The following is a 21,123-nucleotide window of genomic DNA, read 5'->3' as shown; positions in this document are numbered from 1 at the left end:
GGAGTGGAACACGGGCCCTCAGAGCTGAATTCACTGTAGGAAATGTTTAATGACTGAAAAGATCAGAGGGACCTGAATAAAGAGGAAAGGAACCCAAGGATTTTAGGGTCCTTTTACCTTCCCCTCACCCCAAACTCATTTTCCCATTTATTCTAACCATTTACTGAGCACCTGCCAGGAGCAAGAACTGAGCCTTATTGGGAGACTTTCACTGATGTATTTCAGTTCAAATTGGAGACAAGTGCTAATCCCTTCTCTTTTTGGATGTGGAGAAAAGAGAAGGCACATGGGTCCCACAGCTTTGACTCAGGGATTTCAACAGAGATAATAACAAGTAGGAAGCACAAAAGAGGGCTTTCCTGGCAGCAGGAAAGTACAGGGTTGTATTGAAGGAGGAGGAACCCATCAGAATGGGATGTAAACTGACAAGACTTAAAGGCCACATTAAAGGAACAAACTTTTATACATAGGAGTAAACTGTAGCTAGGAATGAGACAGCAGTCATTTTCCACAGCAGTAAGTCTTATGATTTATATTACGGGTCCTCTTTACTTAACAGTAAAGGCTGAGGAGCTGAGGAAATGGGGTTAAATGACCTCGTGACCTTGCTGTAGAATGGCTCCAATTCCAGGGCTGAGCCAAGGTCTGAAAGGTCAATGGCAGCCCTTCATTGATTTTTCTAAGACTGCTCATTAGAGCTGCTTCTCCATGGGAGTGTGTCTGCTAACTGGTACTGAGATTTTTCTGAGAAAATAAATTTTGAAAATTGTCGCAATGGCAATATAGAGGTGCCATGTAGTATATGGACAGACCTAGATCACTCATTCCCAGATTTTTCAAAAAAGGTATTCTAATGTGCTAACTTCAAGTTTTCCAGTTTACTTTGCCGATCCTTTAAAAAATGTTCATTTGTCATTGTTTTACCCCCCATATTATATTTACATTTACTTTCAAGTACCTTTACAGTTTTCCCTGGATCCTCACCATACTGTCAGAAGTGGAGAGAGGCTGTAGAGAAACAGGCTCCTTAAAGTCCAGAGATCTATTTGTACACCCAGGTTTCTAGAATACTAATCCAGGCATTTTCTTCCAAACTTTAGGTGGGGTCCTATCCACATAGCGCAAACCTAAGTTGTTCCTGGAAACTTTAGGGAAAGAATATGTGGGAGGAACGCTTGTTCATAGATGGGCCCCTCCATGTGAGGTATTCGCAATTAGCACGAGATTTAGGATCAGAAGACACCCATAGGCCTGCTTCCACTTTGTGATTCAACCAGTATTTAGTTTTAGATAATTTTTTGAGAACTTTATTCAGCAAAGAATCTCCCAAACACTTTAAACAACTATACGCATTCTCTCTCTCCAGGGGTATGTGTATATGTGTGTGTATATATATATATATATATATTTTTTTTTTTTTTATAGATGCTATACTAGCAATTTAGAATATTTCCTGAGCTGCCTCTCCCCTTCCTTATATTTTAACCAAAGTGTATAGAAAAATAGACAGAACACTGTTTTCAAAACACTTGTCTCCAATAGCATCAGCAATTGAGGATGAGAGGCAGCATCCTCTCCTTCCCATTTCCTAAGGGTTTTTAATACAAATATGCTGATTTTTGCCTTTGCCTCCTGACTCAACTGCAGTCTTTGAATTTATCACTCAAAAACTTCCCTTCACCAGAGTCACCTGAGAAGGTGAGTCAGAAGTGTGCAGAATCATCACTTCCAACAACCAAACTTTGGCAGCTTCCCAGCCTCAAAGAGGACACAGCCTAGCAGGAGTATGCATTTGGACTGGCTGAGGGGAACAAGCCAGATGTCGAGCAGCCTGGACATAATGCAGCAGTATTCAAACACTGGAAGGAAGGTTGGTGTGGGGTGGAGTATCTCCCTCTACCCCACACTCTTTCTGGTCATCCCTTGGAAGGAGAAAATGCATTTGGTCCACAGCAAACCATATTGTGTAATAAAGGAAGAACTGCATAGATCTCTTCATCATAGGCTCCTCTCTCCAGGCACCAAATCCTGTCAAAAACAAACACACAAAGACAAAAAAAGCTTGAAAGGGCTTGGTCTGAAAGCAAGTTAAGTTATAGGAAAACAGCTGCAGAGAAGAACTATTTAGAGAGGCCAGGGGGAAGAGAGTAAAGCAAGGCCCCCATTGTCACCCTTGTTCCTTTTCCTGTTGCTACAGAGAGATGATAGCGCCACTCACACAGCAGAGCAGATGGCTGAGGCAGCTGAAGCAGACTTCAGATTAAGTAGTCATCCTCAGGGTTGTCGTCACCAGACACAGAGGCAGCTTCTACATAGCAGAAATGAGAAAGTTAGACACTGCCCGGATCTGGCAGGCATTGCCACTGAGGCTCAGGGATGCTCAATGATCACCTTGCTCGAGGTAAGCTTTAACGAGCTCCCCAGTCTGGAGAGACTGACTGAAAAATGGTAATTTCCAAAGATGCTCTAAGGGAAGAAAGGCTGTTTGTACCTGATAAGCTGAGGCAGGAAAGGGTATTTGCTATCTCTCCAGAGCTCTTTTTGGTCTCAGTGAGCATGCTGCTGAGAGAAACATCTGTTTCTGTGTCCTGAGAGGATGTAAACAAGAGAAAAAGAATGTGTTGGCTAGTGGGAAAGAAGTGGCCACTCTGTCGTTTTGCTCACAAGATCTGGTCTAGGTAGTTGAGTTTGGTTGCTGAAGGGAGACACAGTGCCTCCTCTGATAAGCCAGAAAAGCTCTACAAAATGTCTCATGACTAGAAGTCCTCATGTCTCTTAAGGCACGAGATTTGCCCCAAAGAGACACCCTCAATGACTGCAATAGCTCACTTACCTCATCATGCAACACGTCTGGGACAGTTCTGTTTTCTTCCATGTCTTCAGGAAGCTCAACTGCATATCCTTTACGAACTAATTCTAATCCAATATCAAGTTTCTGAGGAGAAAAATAAAAAGGGAATGATGTTCTCTCCGTAAGGAAGGGCATATCTGAGGAAACAGGGCAGAAGAGCTAGGATTGATACTTGAAGGACATTCCTTTGCTGGGATGGTAAACAGGATCTGATGAAGTAGAAGTAACATCAGATAGGGTTTCTGGGAAAGAAAAAGTAAATGAGGCTATAAATATACTAAAGAGCCAGTGAGCAATGAGTTGAACTTCAATCTTACCTCCCCATTGCTAGTATCATATAAGTAGATCTTGGGCCAAGTTGAGATACCAGTCTGGACATAGCTAGAGATCTTGGCCACCAGAGGCTTCCAGTCAGCACAGTGAGTAAGTCTGTCAAATTCATCCAAAGCTTCCTCCTCCCATTGTTCACCTAGCAAAAGATTGTAGGGAAAGCCTAAGAAGGGGACAGTGCTGACGGGAGGGATTATACCCTGGCTGGAATTAGAACTACCTCTTTCTACTCCAGAAGGCACCTATGTCTGACGGCTACGCAAGTTTCTGGCTGTTGATTTCTAGTTCTGGTGAGGAAAAGACACCCGAGCCCCTTGAACTCAAAAAGCCTTGGAATGTGAGAACTCCCATGTATTGTATTAAAGTTATTCTATTTGGAGGCAAGGTCAATAGGTGTCGTGACCAATTTACCTGAGGGGGCGATCCGTGCCAGACTACACTCTATTGCTTGAAATGGAAGACTTAGGAAGTCACTCCTAAAGTGAAAGAAATTGAAATTAGACTCCTAGTGCCAGAAGGGCCTTCTTACATTCCTTGTTCCAGACAGCACTACCTCAGTGGGAGAAGATAATCTGCTCTATGTAAATAGGCTCTCCCAACCAACACCCCCCCCCCCATGATAAGCGCTAACAGCTAGCTCAACACCCTGTGGCCAGGGTAGAGTCAATAGTTGGCACTCCTGCCCTGGCCAGAGTGGCTCAGTTGGTTGGGCATTGTCCCATGAACTGAAAGGTCATCAATTTGATTCCTGGTCAGGGCACATGCCTGGGTTGCAGGTGTAGTCCTCTGGGGCATGTATGGAAGGCAACTAATTGTTGTTTCTAATAACGATGTTTCTCGCCCTCTCTTCCTACCTCCCTCCCCATCTTAAAAAAAAAAAAACTTGGCACTCCAGCCTCCACACTGACCTGAGTGCCCTGAGGTCCTTCAGTGGGCAATCTCCATTATCTCCAAAGTCAACAAAGTAGAGGTCTAGGTTCCCATTCTCCAGGGTGCCAAGCACCCGGGCTCGATACCAGGAACCATTTGTAGATAAAGGTGCTGCTACAATGTCTCCCACATGCACGGTCAAGTCTTCAGGCTACACACGAGTCAGGAAGAGGGTAGTTAGAAAGGGGTAGGCTAGCCCTGGCTGGTGTAGCTCAATGGATTGAGTGTGGGCGTGCAAACCAGAAGGTTGCTAGTTCGATTTCCAGTCAGGCGACATGCCTGGGTTGAGGGCCAGGTCCCCAGTGGGGGGGCTCATGACAGGCAACCACACATTGATGTTTCTCTCCCTCTCTTTCTCCTTCCCTTACCCTTTCCTTAAAAATAAATAAATAAAATCTTTTTTAAAAAGGGGGGAAGGCTAAAACATAAACAGGCAATATCAGAAGGAAGAAAGAATGAGTTGTTGCTCCACAGGAAAGGAAGAGAATATACCACAAATGAAAAGGATAAGCCCCTTTTCATCAAATTCAGTCCTGTCCCTCACCAGACTATTCTCATAGTGCTGGGTCATCTCATTGACAAGCTTATCCAATTGCAGGCTTCGAGAGCCAATGATTTGAATCCAGAAGTGGTTAGGATGTTCAGAAGCAGAGACGTAGACTTCCAGGAATTCATCAGCATGGAAACTGAAGTCAGGACTGGGGACTAAACACAGGGATAAGCAAGTTAAGCTGCAGAATTATCACCATCTAATATGGTAACAATATCAGAATCATCTCTGGTCAGAATGAGGAGACTGTATCAGGGGTGAGAGGGACAAACACCAAGTGGCTATTACCATTTTAAAAGTGGCTGGAGGAACAACTGGATGAACCACACAAGAACATCCTGAAGAGAAGTACTAAGCTATGTTCTGTACCTTCCTATGTAACTGAGTAATAAGAGAGTTTACATTCTTAGTCATCTGCCATGTATTCAAATCAGTCACCAAGTAAAATGACGGTAAATCCTCCATATGCTAGCTGCAGCATGGCCCAGCAAAGACACATGGACTGATGTGGGCTTGTCCAGATTTCATTCTTCCACTGACTCATTATGTGACCCTGGACAAGTCTGTGAACCTCTCAGGGGCCCTGGTTGCCCCTGCCTGTCCCATACCTATGCATGAAAAAGAGAGCTCACAGCCTTTTAATTCTTCTTGAATAGTGATGAGTTTAAAAAACAACGAGACAAGCAAAAAAAAAAAATTGGGCGGACTATTTTACCTGTTTAATGAGTATGTTAGGAGAAAATATAATGTAAATTAATTATTTGATATTACTCACAGGCTAGTTTCCTGTGAACTAGCATAGTCCCACATTGTTTTCCATAATTAGCTGGTTTGTACTCAGAAGAATATTATCTTCAGTACTAATCCAAGTAAAATATTACCAGAAAGGTGTATCTATGGTGAAACTTATTAGTCAAGAAAATAGAAATTATTTTTTATTGCTTCCAATCTTGGGTTATCTAAGCTAGTATTTCTATCTTTCATACAGCTATGGGTTCCCTCTGTTACATACTTTCAAACATGGACATCTCTGGACTGCTCTGGGCTCCAGGCTTCTGAAAGCTGTCACCATTAGGTTTCTCCCAGGAACCTTCTTCTGGCCCTATAGCAACCATGTCACCACCTCCTTTGCAGGGAGGAACTGCCAGTGGTGAAGCCTGCTCCTTGCTAGTACCAGAGCTTTTCCATAGAGCTGGCTCTCCAGCTGCACCTGACTCTCTCACTTCCTCTCTTCTTACACTGATTGGCTGCTTGCGTGGAACTCTGGTTTCTGCAGAATGAGTAATTCTCTTCCGAAGCTCTTCATCTTCTGAAACTTTCTCTAGTATCAGATGCTGTGGAAAATAAGAGAAGGAATGATGGCTATGTGGCCAGATATCTTGACCAAGGGTGGAATAAAGGGTTCTTTTCACTCTTCGGTATGATTTAAGTCTACCAGCTACTTGCCTTGGCTGCTGCCACTTCCTTCTGTGTTCCTGAGATTTTTACAAGTCTTGATAGTAGTAATGTCCCCTCTGATTCTTTGTCACAGGTAATTTTGGCTCCAGAGGCCTTGCAGATAGAACGAATCGTCTCGCCACCTCTCCCTACATTGAACAATACATAAAGTCCTGTCCTTCTGTCCTAGCCAACTTTAACTGCCAGAGAAATCACTATTTTGCATACACTAGAAGAGAGTCAGTTCCTATTTTCAAACTGAACAGAATGCAAAATATTGAATGGAAAGCAGGAGCTACTGAAATCCCTACTGTAAGAAGAATAATTCTGGATTATTTGCTCTATCCATTTTATTTAAACTCTAACATTAGCTAGGTTAACTTCTTCATATTATTTCCATTTTCTGACCACTCAGCATACTTTACATCCATTTCATTAGAAGAGATCCTACAAGTTGTGGTGTGTGAACCATTGGACCAAGGACAGGACATTTCTCTGCTTCTAACAGCAGCATAAGGAACGCTCTAGAGGAAAGCATGGCAGGTGCTCTCTAGAGCACTATCTTGAAAGATTTGGGAAAACAGGAACATCCTGAGTCCCTTTAAAATCTATTATGAGGTCAGTAACTTTACCCAAACCCTTTTGGAACCTATTTGTAAAGTTCAGATCATACAACTTCTTAAAGTAGTGGATTTTGCTTTACCAACAGCTCTGTAAAAAAATAAAACTCTGGTCTCCATGTCCTTCTTTTTTCCCCTCAGCAAAGTGAAGGGGAAGTAGGCCAAGAAAAACCCTTGTAAAGGTGTGAAAGAAAGGGAAAGGTAGAGAAAAAAAAGAAGGAAGCTGTCCAGTGGTACCTATGATTCTGCCCACAGATCTCTGGGGAACTGAGAGTTGCTCAGACACTGGAGCATTCTCTGTCAGGATCTGATGGATTGCTGCTTTGGCTTTGCACACCTGAACAGGAAAACCACTGATAAGCAGCACCCGCTCATCGCCTACATCCTCTGTGTCCACATCAATCCGAGCACCTGTCTGTTTCCGCAGCTGCAGAGAAAAGGATACATACAATATGCTCTGGAAGAGCTCCCCTTTAGCTAAGGACACCCTAAACCTACCCGTGGAAGGTAGATGGAAATGGACACAATTATCAGCAAAATCAGGATGTTATACACATTCCTCATAGGTACTTATGGAAGGAAATTAGTGACAAAGGCAACCCCCAATAGCAGTTAATTTAAAATAGTTTCTCTTTGTGTTTAGAACCCTCTTTCTTCCTAATGTTATTTGGGTTAGAGAATCAAGTATTTTTCTTTTTTGACACCCCACCTGAACAATGAAAGATGGTAAGAATCAGGCAGCAATTCAATATTTAATGTCAATTAATGAGAATTTGTTAATTCCATAGTAGAAAAGAATGGTTCAAGCTATACCAAGCTGAGATACATCCAATCAAAAACCCCCATTTCAAGCTAAGTCATCCATTCTCTAGGGAGCAGAAGTACTTATTTCTAGAAGGTAAACAGCATATTAGTTAAAAAGTTCCTGTATTTTTTCTTTTTAAAATATACATACTGTGGGTGGGTTTTATGGGATGGGGGCAGAGAAGGAAAAGTAGAACCAATTTCTGGGAAAGCAGACTGCTGGCTCATACACTTACCTGTTTAATATTGGCTCCTTGCCGGCCAATGATGAGCTTCACAGCCTCCTGGGGCACTCGCATCTCTATCTCGATGTCATCCTCCCCAACAAACGTCAGACGCTCTTCTGCACAGATCATGGCTCATCAGATCAAACTTAGATAACACCTAAAGCTAATGCCAGCCCTCCCCTGAATCTAGCCGTCACAGACATGCTGATCTAAGAGATACACTGAGGATCTTAAGCACAATGACAAGGAGAAGGAGCATCTGAGTGGGAATTAAAGGACCCCCCCAAAGACCAGAGGATGAGCATTCTCTCTGGGATACTGTTTCAGATGTTAAAGTGGGAAACACATTTGGCTCCGTAACCAAGAAGTATTGGATTTTAGGCAAACTATTTCTTTTGGAGAAGAATGAAAGGCTAGAAATTGCCCAAGGAGTCCATTAGGCTCAGAACTTCTCTTGTTTGTACATAAATCATTTCTCTAGGTCGTCTTCTCTATGTTCAGCCTCTGGGGGAAATCAAACCCCACAGTTAGCATTCTCCTAACAACAAAATAGAAGGAACATATAAAAAAAGATGAGAATAGTATGGATATTTTAAAAAAGAAAAAGAACCCACTGCAACGTGAATTTCTGAAGGGAACAGATCAATAGAATTATAAAATGAATTCTTCATTTCATAGAAATGATAGTTTCATATAAGTGATGATAGCTTCACATTAAGAATATAGAAAAGAAGAAACTATATAGTTTCCATAGTCTCAAAGACCCCTCAGAGAAAGCCAATTACATCCCAACAAATGATCCCTGGTCTGGCAAGGACAATTTTCATTTCAATTCAACAAAGCTGGAACACAGTCTGAACATTTCTGTATGTGCTGTGGGATTCACATACCTCTGCTTTCCCTGTATCTGCGGTATAGGATATAGGCAACTGTTGCACCTGCTGGGATCCCGAGGCCCAGTGCTATCTTCTGAACAGTGGACAAATTTGTCCAAGAAGACCGTTCAGTGGACATTTTCTGCTGTACTCTGACTTACATCCTGAAATAAGCAAATGAGGGAAAATAAGGAACTTTCGTCCAATTCCTTTGTAACTGGCAGAGAGACACAGGAACACATTCTATTATTATTATTATTATTATTATTATTATTATTATTAAAGAGAATACTTCTGCCTACTTTTCCACTTTAAGAGACTGAGCAGTCTCAAAATCTTTATCACATAAAAGGTCTTAGGTTTTTTTTTTTTTTTAAGTTAGCTAAGGGACACACACACACATATAGCTAAATAGAGGCATACTTCATTCCCCCACACCCAAGTAGAACTACACATTGATCACGGTTTTCAAAGACAAAGAAACAAAAAAATTATTAAATATTTTAAAATATATATTTAGATTTTTATATCACACTGATTAAAATTCATGTATGATCCCTTCTATGCCTCCAGGCCTTTCCTGAACCTGTTGTCTCTGCTGGGAGTGGCTTTCCAGGCTTAGTTGTGGGCTTTGCTACTTCTACTTATCTTTCTTGGAAGTAGAGTGTTTGTTCACTATCTATACTCCTGATTTCTATTTGCTACTCAATGAATAGTGTAAGGGGAGTTCTGCCCTGCTCCACCAAAAATACAACTTCCCAGATAATCAACCTAGATGGCATGTATAAGCCTTATCTAATTTTACCTCTGTTCCTTCTTTTTTTTTGAAATGGGTTTCTCCTATTTCACTGGAGGGGCCTTCTGAGTCCTGGGCTTGTCTTCCTGTGTCCTCTATCCACTGCTATTGTCACTCTGCTCTCTTTGGGTGATTTCACACACACCTGCAGCTTCAGTTATTCCTTACTGGCTAATGACACTAAAACACTGCACTTGGACTGATTCAGAAGCTTATCAAATCTCATTTAGACCATTGTAATGGTCTTCTTACTGGCCTTCTTACAATGGCGAGTAAGAAGTCATAGGGTCACTTCTGGTCAAGATGGAGGCATTAGGTAAAACATGGCTCACCTCCTCACACAACCACAGGAAAAATACAACTAGGTTACAAAACAGTATCACTCAGAATCATCAGAAAATCAAGCTGTATGGAAATCTGACAACCAAGGAATTAAAGAAGCCATAGTCATCTAGATGGGTAGGAGGGGTGGAGACACAGAGAGGCATAGACACGTGGTGCAGAGAAGCACGGAGGAATGTGGGATGGGTGGTCCCTCACCAACCTGTAGTGGATAAAAATTGGGAGGGATACCTCAGGAGCAAGGGATCCCAGCCCCACACCAGACCACTCAGCCAAGGGTTCCAGCACCAGGAAGGTAAGTCCCCATGACTCTGGCTGTAAAATCCAGTAGGGGTTGGGGCAGTGGAAGAAACTATGGGATTCTCAGGAGTCTCCTCCTAAAGGGTGTGTAACAAACTTAGGGCTTCGGCAGACTCACTTCCTCTGGGATTCAGCACCAGGGCAACAGCTGGATGGGCACCAGCATCAAAGGGGAGAAATGGAAATGTCTGGCATCAGGTCTAGTGCCGGGACACAGCTTCCTCCCAGACAAAATGCTAACGGCCCGGCAGGGGCACTGTCCCCACTCTGAGCCCTCCCCCACACAGAGCCACATGGGTTGCCCTGCCCCGGCAGTTACCTAAAGCTCTGTCCCACCCACCTTACCAGTGTGCTTTTCTATAGTAGGCCATACTACTATGATAGGGAGTCAAAGCAGCTCTACCTAATACACAGAAACAAACACAGGGAGGCTGCCAAAAAGAGGAGACAAATAAATATGGCCCAGATGAAAGAAAAGAACAAAACTCCAGAAAAGAACTAAACAAAATGGAGATAAGCAATCTATCAGATGCAGACTTCAAAACACTGGCTATAAGGATGTCAAGGAACTCATTTGGCTACTTCAACATCACAAAAAAGACCCATGCAGAAATGAAGGTTACACTAAGTGAAGTAAAGAAAAATTTACAGGGAAACAACAGTGGAGTGGATAAAGCCAAGAGTCAAATTAGTGATTTGGAACGTAAGGAAGAAAAAAAACATTCAGTCAGAACAGCATGAGGAAAAAATTATCCAAAAATATATAAGGATAGTGTAAGCAGCCTGTGGGACAACTTCAAGCTTTCCAACATTCTCATCATAGAGATGCCAGAAGGAGAAGAGAAACAGCAAGAAATTGAAAACTCATTCGACAAAATGATGAAAGAAAACTTCCCTAATTTGGTGAAGGAAATAGACATGCAAGTCCAGGAAGAAGAGAGAGTCCCAAACAAGATGCACCCAAAGAGGCCCACTCTAAAACACATCATAATTAAAATGCCAAAGCTTAAAGATAAAGAGACAACCTTTAAAGCAGCAAGAGGAAAGCAGTTAGTTACCTACAGGGGAGTTCCCATGAGACTGTCAGCTGATTTCTCAAGAGAAACTTTGCAGGCTAGAAGGGACTGGCAAGAAGTATTCCAAGTCATGAAAAGCAAGGACCTACAACCAAGACTGCTCTATCCAGCAAAGCTATCACTTAAAATGGAAGGGCTGAAAAAGTGCCTCCTAGACAAGGTAAAGATAAAGGAGTTCATCATCACCAAGCCACTATTATAAGAAATGTTAAAGGGACTTACTTAAGAAAAAGAAAAAGATCAAAACTATGAACATTAAATGGCAATAAATTCAGAACTATCAATAATTAAATCTAAAAAACAAGCTAAGCAAACAAGCAGAACAGCAACAGAATCATAGATATGGAGATCATTTGGAGGGTTATCATTTGGGAGGGGGAAGGAGGGAATGGGGAAAACGTGTAGGGATTAAGAAGTACAAATGGTAGGAACAAGGTAGACAGGGGAATGTTAAGAACAGTATAGGAAATGGAGTAGCCAAAGAATTTATATGCATGCCCCATGGACATGAACTAAGTGGGGGGTAGGGATTGCCTGAGGGAGTTGGGGGAGCTAGGTGGAGGGGAGCAAAGGAGAAAAAATTGGGACAACTGTAATAGTATAATAATATATACTAAAAAAAGAAGTGACTGAGTCAAATACTGACACTGTATCTTCATTCTGCTGCCAAGCAAATCTTAACATCCCTCACTATGTTTCCTTATTCTATATACATTCTCACCTTTCCAGACCATCCCTTCTCAAATCTCTAGTACCACCTTCTCCATCCTCTCAGCTGATGTCCTTGCTTCCTATTTTACTGAGAAAGTAGAGCATTCAGAGAAAATAAACTTCCACCACGTTACCCACCTACCTCCATCTGTGCCTAAACATTCTATCTTCTCTTCTGTAGCCATGTATGAACTGTCTCTGCTCTTAGCACTGAAGTCCCTCATAAAAGTGTTACTACACCAACACTGCTCTCCTTCCTTCTCCTGCATCACTGTTTTCCTCTCTAATGGATTTTTCCATCAGAAGACAAACATGCTAAACATGCTATTATTTCTTTCTTAAAGACAACACTTTCTTGATTCCAACTCTTCCTCCAAATACTTCTCATTTCTTTCCTTCCTGTGATAGGAAAACTCAAGAGTGCTAATACTTCCATATTTCTCTCCTTGAATACACTCTCATAGTGCCTATTGAAGTAAATGATTTCACATTGCTAAATCCAACGATCAATTCTCAGTCCTCATTTTATCCCAGTGGCTGGCATAGCTGGTGATTGCCTCTTCTCTGAAACATTTTCTTGGCTTCCACAACAGCACACTTTCTTTGCTTTCCTTCTCACTTTCTGGCTGCTCCAACAGTGTCATGTTTGGGTTCCTTCTCTTTTTTCTAATCTCTAAGCACCAGAGTGCCCTGGGGCTCCATCCTTTGCCCTCTGCTCTCCACTTCATTTCCTTGGTAATCTCATCAAGTCTCATGCACGGTTTGGCTTTAAATCCTACGTATATGCTGAAAACTCCCAAATTCATAGATCCAGTAGGACCATTCTCTTGAACAATGGTTTTATCCACCTGCATATGAAACATCTCTATTTGGTGTTTCTTAGGTACCTTAAACTTCACAGGTACAACACTGAGTTCCTGATCTCATCTTCTTTCTGTATTTTGTCTTTGCCACCTCAGTAAATGGTAACTCCCATCCATTAAGTTTTTCTTTAATTATATTTTATTGATTATACTATTACAGTTGTCCCAATTTTTCCCTCTTTGTCCCCCTCCACAAAGTACCCTGCATTCACTCAAGAATTCCCCACACCACTGTTCATGTCCATGGGTCATGCATATAAGTTCTTTGGCTACTCCACCTCCTGTACTGTACTTTACAACCCCATGGATATTCTAAACTACTTGTTTTTACTTCTTTAAAAAAAAAAAAAAAGATTTTATTATTTCTTTTTAGAGAGGGGGATGGAGAAAGAGAGAAACATCAATGTGTGGTTGCCTCTCCCACGCCCCCTAATGGGGACCTGGCCTGCAACCCAGGAATGTGCCCTAGACTGGGAATCAAACTAGTAACCCTTTGATTCACAAGCCAGTGCTCAATCTACTGAGCCACACCAGCCAGGGCTATTCTTAGTTCTTAATACTCTCACCTCTTCACCCATTCCTCCACACCTCCCTCCCATCTGGCAACCATCAAAACGCTCTCTGTATCCATGAGTACATCTTTGTTCTTCTTGTTTGCTTAGTTTGTTTTTTAGATTCAATTATTGATAGATATGTATTTATTGCCATTTAATGTTCATAGTTTTGATCTTTTCTTTTTCTTAAGTAAGTCCCTTTAACATTTCTTATAATAGTGGCTTGGTGATGATGAACTCCTTTATCTTTACCTTGTCTAGGAGGCACTTTTTCAGCCCTTCCATTTTAAGTGATAGCTTTGCTGGATAGAGCAGTCTTGGTTGTAGGTCCTTGCTTTTCATGACTTGGAATACTTCTTGCCAGTCCCTTCTAGCCTGCAAAGTTTCTCTTGAGAAATCAGCTGACAGTCTCATGGGAACTCCCCTGTAGGTAACTAACTGCTTTCCTCTTGCTGCTTTAAAGGTTGTCTCTTTATCTTTAAGCTTTGGCATTTTAATTATGATGTGTTTTAGAGTGGGCCTCTTTGGGTGCATCTTGTTTGGGACTCTCTCTTCTTCCTGGACTTGCATGTCTATTTCCTTCACCAAATTAGGGAAGTTTTCTTTCATCATTTTGTCGAATGAGTTTTCAATTTCTTGCTGTTTCTCTTCTCCTTCTGGCATCTCTATGATGAGAATGTTGGAAAGCTTGAAGTTGTCCCACAGGCTGCTTACACTATCCTTATATATTTTTGGATAATTTTTTCCTCATGCTGTTCTGACTGAATGTTTTTTTTCTTCCTTACGTTCCAAATCACTAATTTGACTCTTGGCTTTATCCACTCCACTGTTGTTTCCCTGTAAATTGTTATTTCAATTAATGTATCCTGCATTTCAGACTGGATAGTTTCAAGCTGTTGAGGTCCTCACTAAGTTCCTTGAGCATCCTTATAGCCAGTGTTTTGAACTCTGCATCTGATAGAATGCTCATCTCTATTTCATTTAGCTCTTTTTCTGGAGTTTTGATCTGTTCTTTCATTTGGGCCATGTTTCTTTGTCTCCTCACTTTGGCAGCCTCCCTGTGTTTGTTTCTGTGTATTAGGTAGAGCTGGTATGACTCCCGGTCTTGGTAGTGTGGCCTAATGTAGTAGGTGTTCTGTAGGGCAGTGGCACAGCCTCCCCTATCAGCCTATTTGGATACTCTAGGTACACCCTTCTTGTGGGCTGAGTATAGCCTCCCCTTGTAGTTGAGTGTCAACTGCTGTTGGCAGGTTAATGGGAGGGATTTACCCAGGCCAGTCAGCTATAATGACTGACTGTGTCCATAGACCATCAACCTCTGCCATTTGTGGAGGATCAGCTGTGCAGGGGCAGGGTGGTGGTGCTCTGACATGGTCTGTAGCTGTTGACTGGGTGTGCAGACTCTGGGGTTTCCTAAGTGGTGCAGGCCAAGTTCAGTCCCCACCTGTGTTCTGCCCAGGGCCACCCTGCATGAGCTATAAAGCAATCTGAGATGGCTGCTACTTGTGCTTGGCTTGGAGATTCCCAGGCAAAGCCAAGCTATCTAGGTTCGTTGCTGCTAGTGGCAGGCCTGGGGCCACTTAGCAAGAGGTATGGGGGCTGGGGGCTGGCTGTCATTTGTTTGATAAGATTTAGGAAGTTGTGAAGCATGAGACAAGACCACCAGTCAAATGGAATAGTCATAGTTAACAGTTTGGGTGGGCCATTAAGTCAGGTGGGATAGAGTCTCAAGGGATCTCCAGGGTGGGACAAACAGTGTTAGCCAGGTTGATGGAATCTCAGATATGATACTATCCTGCTGGCTCTGTAGCTCTTTGCAGGGAGGGCTCAGAAAAAGGACAATGGCCTCTGCTCACCATTCTGTCTGGGAGGAAGCTATCCTCCAGCTCCTGTTTTGCTTCAGTTCCTCCCTATATGCCACTGGTGCCTTTCAAGCTGCTATCCCAGTGCGGGAGCTCAGAGGGAGTGAGTCTGAGCAAGTCTGTGTTTGGGTTCTTTAAGGGGAACTGCTTGGGACTCCTGATCTTTCTTCCACTGACTTAATTTGCACTGGATTTTGCAACCAGAAGTTATGGGGACTTAGCTTCCTGGCACTGGAGCCCTGGGCTGGGGTGTCTGGTATGGGTTCGGACCTCTTGCTCCTGAGATATCCCTCCTGAATTTTTATCCACCATACCACATCTCTGTCCCTCCTATCAGTCTGGATGGATGTGGTTTCTTTAATTTAGTAGTTGTCAGATTTCCATTCAACTTGATTTCTGACAGTTCTGAGTGATGGTTGTTCTATATATTAGTTGTAATTGTGATGTGGTTGTTTGTGTTTACCTATGCTGCCATCTTGATCAGGAGTCTCCCATTCAGTTTATTTTCAACACAGCATTAAAAAATTAGTATCAAATAACATCATTCATCTGCTCAAAACCTTCCAGTGGCTTCCCATGTCCCTATGATTACAAGCCAAAGTCATTATAATGACCTGTGAGGTCTTCATTTTGGTTATCTCCCCATTAGAATGTAAACTCCACAAGGGCAGGAGTATGTTTTTTCCTTCCTCAGTGCTTACCAATCAGTAGCCACTCAATGACCATTTTTTGAGCCCTGACTGGGTAGCTCAGTTGGTTTGAGTGTCATCTGATACACCAAGGTTGTGGGTCCAATCCCCGTTCAGAGCACATACAAGGATCAACCAATGAATGCATAAATAAATGGAACAACAAATCGATGTCGATGTCTCTCTCTCTCTCAAGTCAAACAACAAATAAAATTTTAAAAAATCATTTGTTCAATGAATGAATAAACTTCCTCTTAGCAACTTTGTTGCCTGCATGTGAACTTATTAGTGGCATAAAAGTTCTTTGTAATTGGATCTCTGCCTACCATTATATTCTAAACCCATCTCCACTACAGGAATATGACGTGCTCTCTTATGTATCCTTCCTCTGACATGTATCACTTGTCTTCCTAGTCTTACTCCTTAGCCCATCTGGAACTCCTGGCAAAATCCTATTCCTCCTTTAAGTCTCAGCTCTGCCAGTCTCCGCTTTGCAGTCTCTGGGGTTTCCCTTAGCTAAACCAATATCGGGTGAGTTTCTCCTTAGCTCAATGGTTTATCTGTTGTCTCTAAACCACTGGCTTCACCAATGCAGTTCAACCACATTTACTACGTAGATGTGCTAGATGCTACTGTGGCACTTAAGGACACGAAGATGAAAAGACATATATATTAAGTAGATACTATGCCACCAGGCATTTCACAAACATTACTTTATTCAATCTTCATATAGCCCTGTAAAACAGGAAACATTAATCCCAGTTTTGCAGAAGAGTACACATGATTAAAAAGCTCACCTGACCTCTTACCCAGAGTCTGGGTTATTTGCATAGTATCAACCTTTTAAAGTGACTCTGGAAGCATCCCCACCCCTCCTTTTAAACTATCAGCAAAACAGTTCTGGTATCTTTATTTTTTATTTTGGTCAACACATTCAGTTAAAAATGAATAAATACTGTTGGAAAACACTGTAGGTGGTAAAAAAACAAAACAAAACAAAGACTACAGACAGTGTCTATTTCCAGATATTACAATCTAGTAGAACAAAACACAATGTGGCTTTTAACAAGCTTTGCTTTAAAATGAGCTAGAAAATGTAATTGATGCTACAATTTGCCTCCAGGTACAAAAATTCAACCCACATAATTATGATATCCCAGAAAAAAAAAAGACTGTATCCTAGTAAGCCTAAAAACATATTTATTAATAAAGGACCTACTTAAGAATAAAACTTCGGTTCTGTTAGTGCTTTTCCTGAATGTCTCCCAGGAAGGGTGATGAGAAAAAGGAGACAACCTAGCACAGAAATCTCATTCTGAGGAGCACATAAAAACCACATAAGGAACGACAGGTGAATTTCTAACTACTGTCAGTCAGAGGGCCCAGTTTTGCATCTGGCCTCAGAGCTTTACTGACCAGCAGAAATGAATGAAGGTCATCAGAGAACTACCAGAAGTTTCCCAAATCTATTTTTTCTAGTCAATAGTTTTAACCAAGTTTAATCCACTCTCTTGCTCAACTCATGGCCTAAAGATAAAAACAAAACCTCGTTTTATCAGCTTGGTGAGGGACTCTTTACAAGTGTCTTGTTATTCTAGGCAATTACTCACTCAGTAAGTAGATCCAGTATACTACATCACTTTTAGAGACTGAGTATAAACCTACTGGAGAAAGTGTGGCTGCTCTACCCCCTCACCCAGCCACCTTTTAGTGGGTAGGAAGAAAAAGGTTGAGTTTTAATGTAGGATTATTTGCTTGAGGTATGAGGTTCCTTCCCTACCCTAACTGGATAAAAATCAGTTACTGTACTCTCTCCTCCCCTCCCCCAACTAAGCTGCAAATAAAACCTTTCAACAACTTTCTGTGAAAGTTTGGGTAGTAGTATGTAAACATCTTTTTATATATTGGGTTGGCCAAAAAGTCTGTATGGTTTTTTCCATAAAATAAGAGGCACATTTTTCATTTTCACCAATAACTTTATTAATTTGGATATTTTGAGTATGTTGGCTATCTCCCACTGTTGCCTTCTACTGGGTAGAGGCCAGGGGTGCTGCTAAGCATCTTCCAATACATAAGATTTATTTGGCCAAAATGTCAAGAGTGCCAAGAAACTTCTCAAACCACTTTTGACATGTTCGATCAGTCACAGCAGCTTCTCCATACACTGCACAAACCTTTTTTTGCATTTCAGTTGCGTTTTTACATTTCTTGAAATAATAAAGCATAATACACTGAAAATGTTGTGTATTTCCTTCCATCTTCAATATTTAAATGGCTGCACAAATATTCACCATTTTTGATTAGTTTTTTTAAATGCATGCTGATATGAGAGCTGTCACAACACAATGTAACAAAACTGTTTTTGAATGAAGTTAAAAACAACTAAGCACTACTAGAGCCATCATATGGAAAAAACTAAACAAACTTTGTGCCCAACCCAATACCAAATGAAAGGAAACAAGCTCAGTTTCATAAAGGCCACTTTTTGCTTAAATAACTCTTGAGCCACAAGAACTGCCAATTTCCTATGTTAAGAAATGGCTTATTCAGGGTCTCTAGGAAAGATTTCAGTTCTTTTATCTACTGGTTACTTCATATATTTTCTCATATGGTCCCTAAAATGCAAAGCTTGTCTTCACTATTAATATGCCCCAGTTAAACAGTGTTAGCTCTCTGTTGTGGGCTGAGCATGCTGAGGACACAAGAACTCCTGCCCTGAAATACTCAGCCTAGTAGGAAAGGTCAACACCAAAACAACAAATTACATGTAATGCAGAGGCTATAAATTTTTGATTAATACAACAATTATAGGTTAATGCAACAGCTGGAACTAGAACTTAAGAGGTTTATTTCTTAGATGGTACACAGGTGAAAACCACCCCATTAAAATACAAATTATTTATCTTGTGCATTCAAACCAATAAATATACACTATCCACTGTGTGCTTGGCCCTGGAGATAAAACAGCTCAGAGGACTTGGTAGCTGCCTTTATTAAGCTTCCTATCAAGCAAAGAAAGTCCTATCTTGACAGACAACAGTCTGTAGGTGTCAAAAGGTTAGGGAAACTGAAAGAAATCTAGCCCTGCAAACAAGAGCAGTAACTCATCAGGACTCCAGTGTTGTCTGCCTTTAATATCACGTTTCTGGCCATAATTCGTTTATGGGATGAAGAAACTATAAAACTTCAGAACTGAAAGGGACCACAGAGATTATCTGATTCCACTAATAATGGTACAACTGGGAAAACTGAAGCCCAGGGAGACAGAAATTTCCCTAAGGATCACACAAATAAGTGATTTCCACACAATGTGGTGTGCAATGTGGTTTGAAGACCAGTCACCAATGGCACCTCTTGAAGGAGACTCACAGAACTAACAGTATTGTTTTTTCCAGTTCGGAAACTGTCAGGATCAGGGCAAAACAGTATCTGATATTCCTCTGGCTCTGCAATCAAATCCTCAGTCCTGACCCTTATACTACATTAGGTCTCACTGTCATGGGCTTCCAGAGTACTCCAAATACTCCTCCAGAACACATGCATTGCTTGAAAGTTTTGACTGAAGGCTGTGTCTGTAGTGAAAATGAATTGAAGACAGCTACAGTGGGGGTAGGGAGACTAATTCAGAAGCCAGCCCAGGTATCAGTGATAAAGATGGAGAAAAGTAGATGGATTAGCAAGTTTTAATAGGTAGAATACATTAAGACTTAGCAATTGATTTATGGAAGCATTACAGGGTGAGCCAAGAAGCTGGCTACCAAGTTTCTGATTTGAGCACCTAGTAGACAGTGGTATTTGAGGCAGAGAATATTGATGATTTGGTGGTGGGGGGTATGTGTGTTAGAAAGATGAATACCTGTGACAAGAATACACTTATTGGGTGACTTCTATTTGAACAAAAAGCTAAATTTTACTAACTCCTCTCCGGATATTACAAGTGAAGTTTTTGTTAATTAAGTTATCAGCTGGCGTCTCACATAATGATTGATCAAGTAGTTTTCTTTTTCTTTTACAATTGACATTCTTTCACACTGTTGTTTCTTTTCAGGAAAAGGAAACAAAAATGGGAAAAATATGATGGAAATGGGGAAAATTGTATAATGCTGACTGCTGGCTTGTGTTTGATTTTATTACTTCAAACTGAATGTGAAGAGCAGATCAGAATTTAAGGCCATAGTTCCTGGGGGAAGTGGGTGAAGAGGAGACCCTTGGATCATTTCGAGGTGGGAACTGTAGCTAGATGATGGGTGTTAGTAGAGGCAGAAACTTCGAAGTTTCCCGACATTTGTATTAAACAGCTGCTAACAACCATCTGATATGAATAACTAAGGCTTACTTCCATATTATCATTTCAAAAACATAGAAGTCAAATCACACTGTGAGTTCCAGTACTCTCATTCCAGTGTATCTCCTAATAACCAGAACCCACAAAGTACCTAAAACGTGTCAATAGGCCTGTTGAATTTAAGTACCTCATTCAATGTCCTCATCCTTGCTACATTTATTTTTAAATCAGTGAGTGAAAAAGCCTCAATCCATTTCTCTGAAGCTGAGAAAAGAGCCTATAAAAATGTAACTTTGGCACAGGAGTCTTCAGCCAAAACCCACGGTGGTATCTGCATTACGGAGTAAGGAGGGAAACCGGCGAAACAAATACTCCACCGCCACCACCACTCTCCATTTATTATTCTGACTGCAGTCATTCTATTGGAGATAATCAAAGAAAAGGCTGGGCAAAATAAAAAGCTGCTTTTAATAAAAAGCAACTGATGGAGGTTCTCAAAAAAGGCCCAATCCATGGAAGAGTCAGAACTGGCAAAACCTCTCGTACCGGGTCGCTGCGGCTTACCCCTGGGCCAGAGCATCTTCTCTGGAGCCGATTGGTCTCCAATGGATAAAGTTGTCCCCGCAGCGCCTCACCACCCGGCGCTCGCACTGCCGCCCCTCGCCCAGGGCCCTCGGACACCTCCCTTCCTCAGCCCCACACACATTTTCGGCTCCTCGGTGCCAGGACGCCCCCAGACGGGCTCTTCCAAAACCCCAACCTCCGCTCCCGCTAGCCGCCCTTACCGCTCTCCGAGTCGGCCGTCACGCCCTCCTCCTCGCACCTCCGCCCAGCTGCCTTCGCCTCCTCCCACTCGCACGCCCGCTCGCTGCCCCGCGGACTTCGCTCCGGCCGCCACTTCCCCGCCTCCGCAGCCCACGCGCACCAATCAAGGTCCGACTCGCAGCCCGACCAATGGCATTCCCAGCTACAACCAATCCCGCAGCGGGCTGCCCCTGAGCGACGCCGGCGGAGGGCTGAA

The 21,123-nt window shown here is 42.1% G+C and overlaps 1 protein-coding gene across 1 annotated transcript; it reads right to left on the bottom strand.

Moving 5' to 3' along the window:
* Positions 1–450: 450 nt before the first annotated feature.
* TDRKH (tudor and KH domain containing) lies at positions 451–20,994 on the bottom strand. The gene is made up of 14 exons (XM_024571967.3): positions 20,888–20,994; positions 8,640–8,788; positions 7,759–7,865; positions 6,956–7,145; positions 6,108–6,247; positions 5,674–5,995; positions 4,656–4,816; positions 4,090–4,262; positions 3,593–3,657; positions 3,169–3,320; positions 2,834–2,935; positions 2,492–2,588; positions 2,219–2,308; positions 451–2,028 (listed from the first exon to the last, which is right to left on the bottom strand). The coding sequence occupies exons 2-13, from the start codon at positions 8,761–8,763 to the stop codon at positions 2,256–2,258; spliced, it is 1,686 nt and encodes a 561-aa protein (XP_024427735.3). The 5' UTR covers positions 8,764–8,788; positions 20,888–20,994; the 3' UTR covers positions 451–2,028; positions 2,219–2,255.
* Between the last annotated feature and the right edge of the window lie 129 nt (positions 20,995–21,123).

This window comes from Desmodus rotundus, chromosome 12, assembly GCF_022682495.2.
Source record: "Desmodus rotundus isolate HL8 chromosome 12, HLdesRot8A.1, whole genome shotgun sequence".
Classification (NCBI taxonomy): Eukaryota; Metazoa; Chordata; class Mammalia; order Chiroptera; family Phyllostomidae; genus Desmodus; species Desmodus rotundus.
The sequence above is the reverse complement of the archived record's forward strand: the minus strand, read 5'-3'. Positions and strand labels throughout refer to the sequence as shown.

What these genes read in the sequence shown, in the direction of transcription:
- TDRKH (XM_024571967.3), bottom strand. Translation starts at nt 8,763, where the DNA reads ATGTCCACTGAACGGTCTTCTTGGACAAATTTGTCCACTGTTCAGAAG. An exon ending in AGGAAGTGGCAGCAGCCAAG is followed by an intron (nt 5,996 to 6,107) that starts GCAAGTAGCTGG and finishes TATTTTCCACAG; the next exon opens with CATCTGATACTAGAGAAAGT. An exon ending in CAGACGTGTTGCATGATGAG is followed by an intron (nt 2,589 to 2,833) that starts GTAAGTGAGCTA and finishes ACATCCTCTCAG; the next exon opens with GACACAGAAACAGATGTTTC.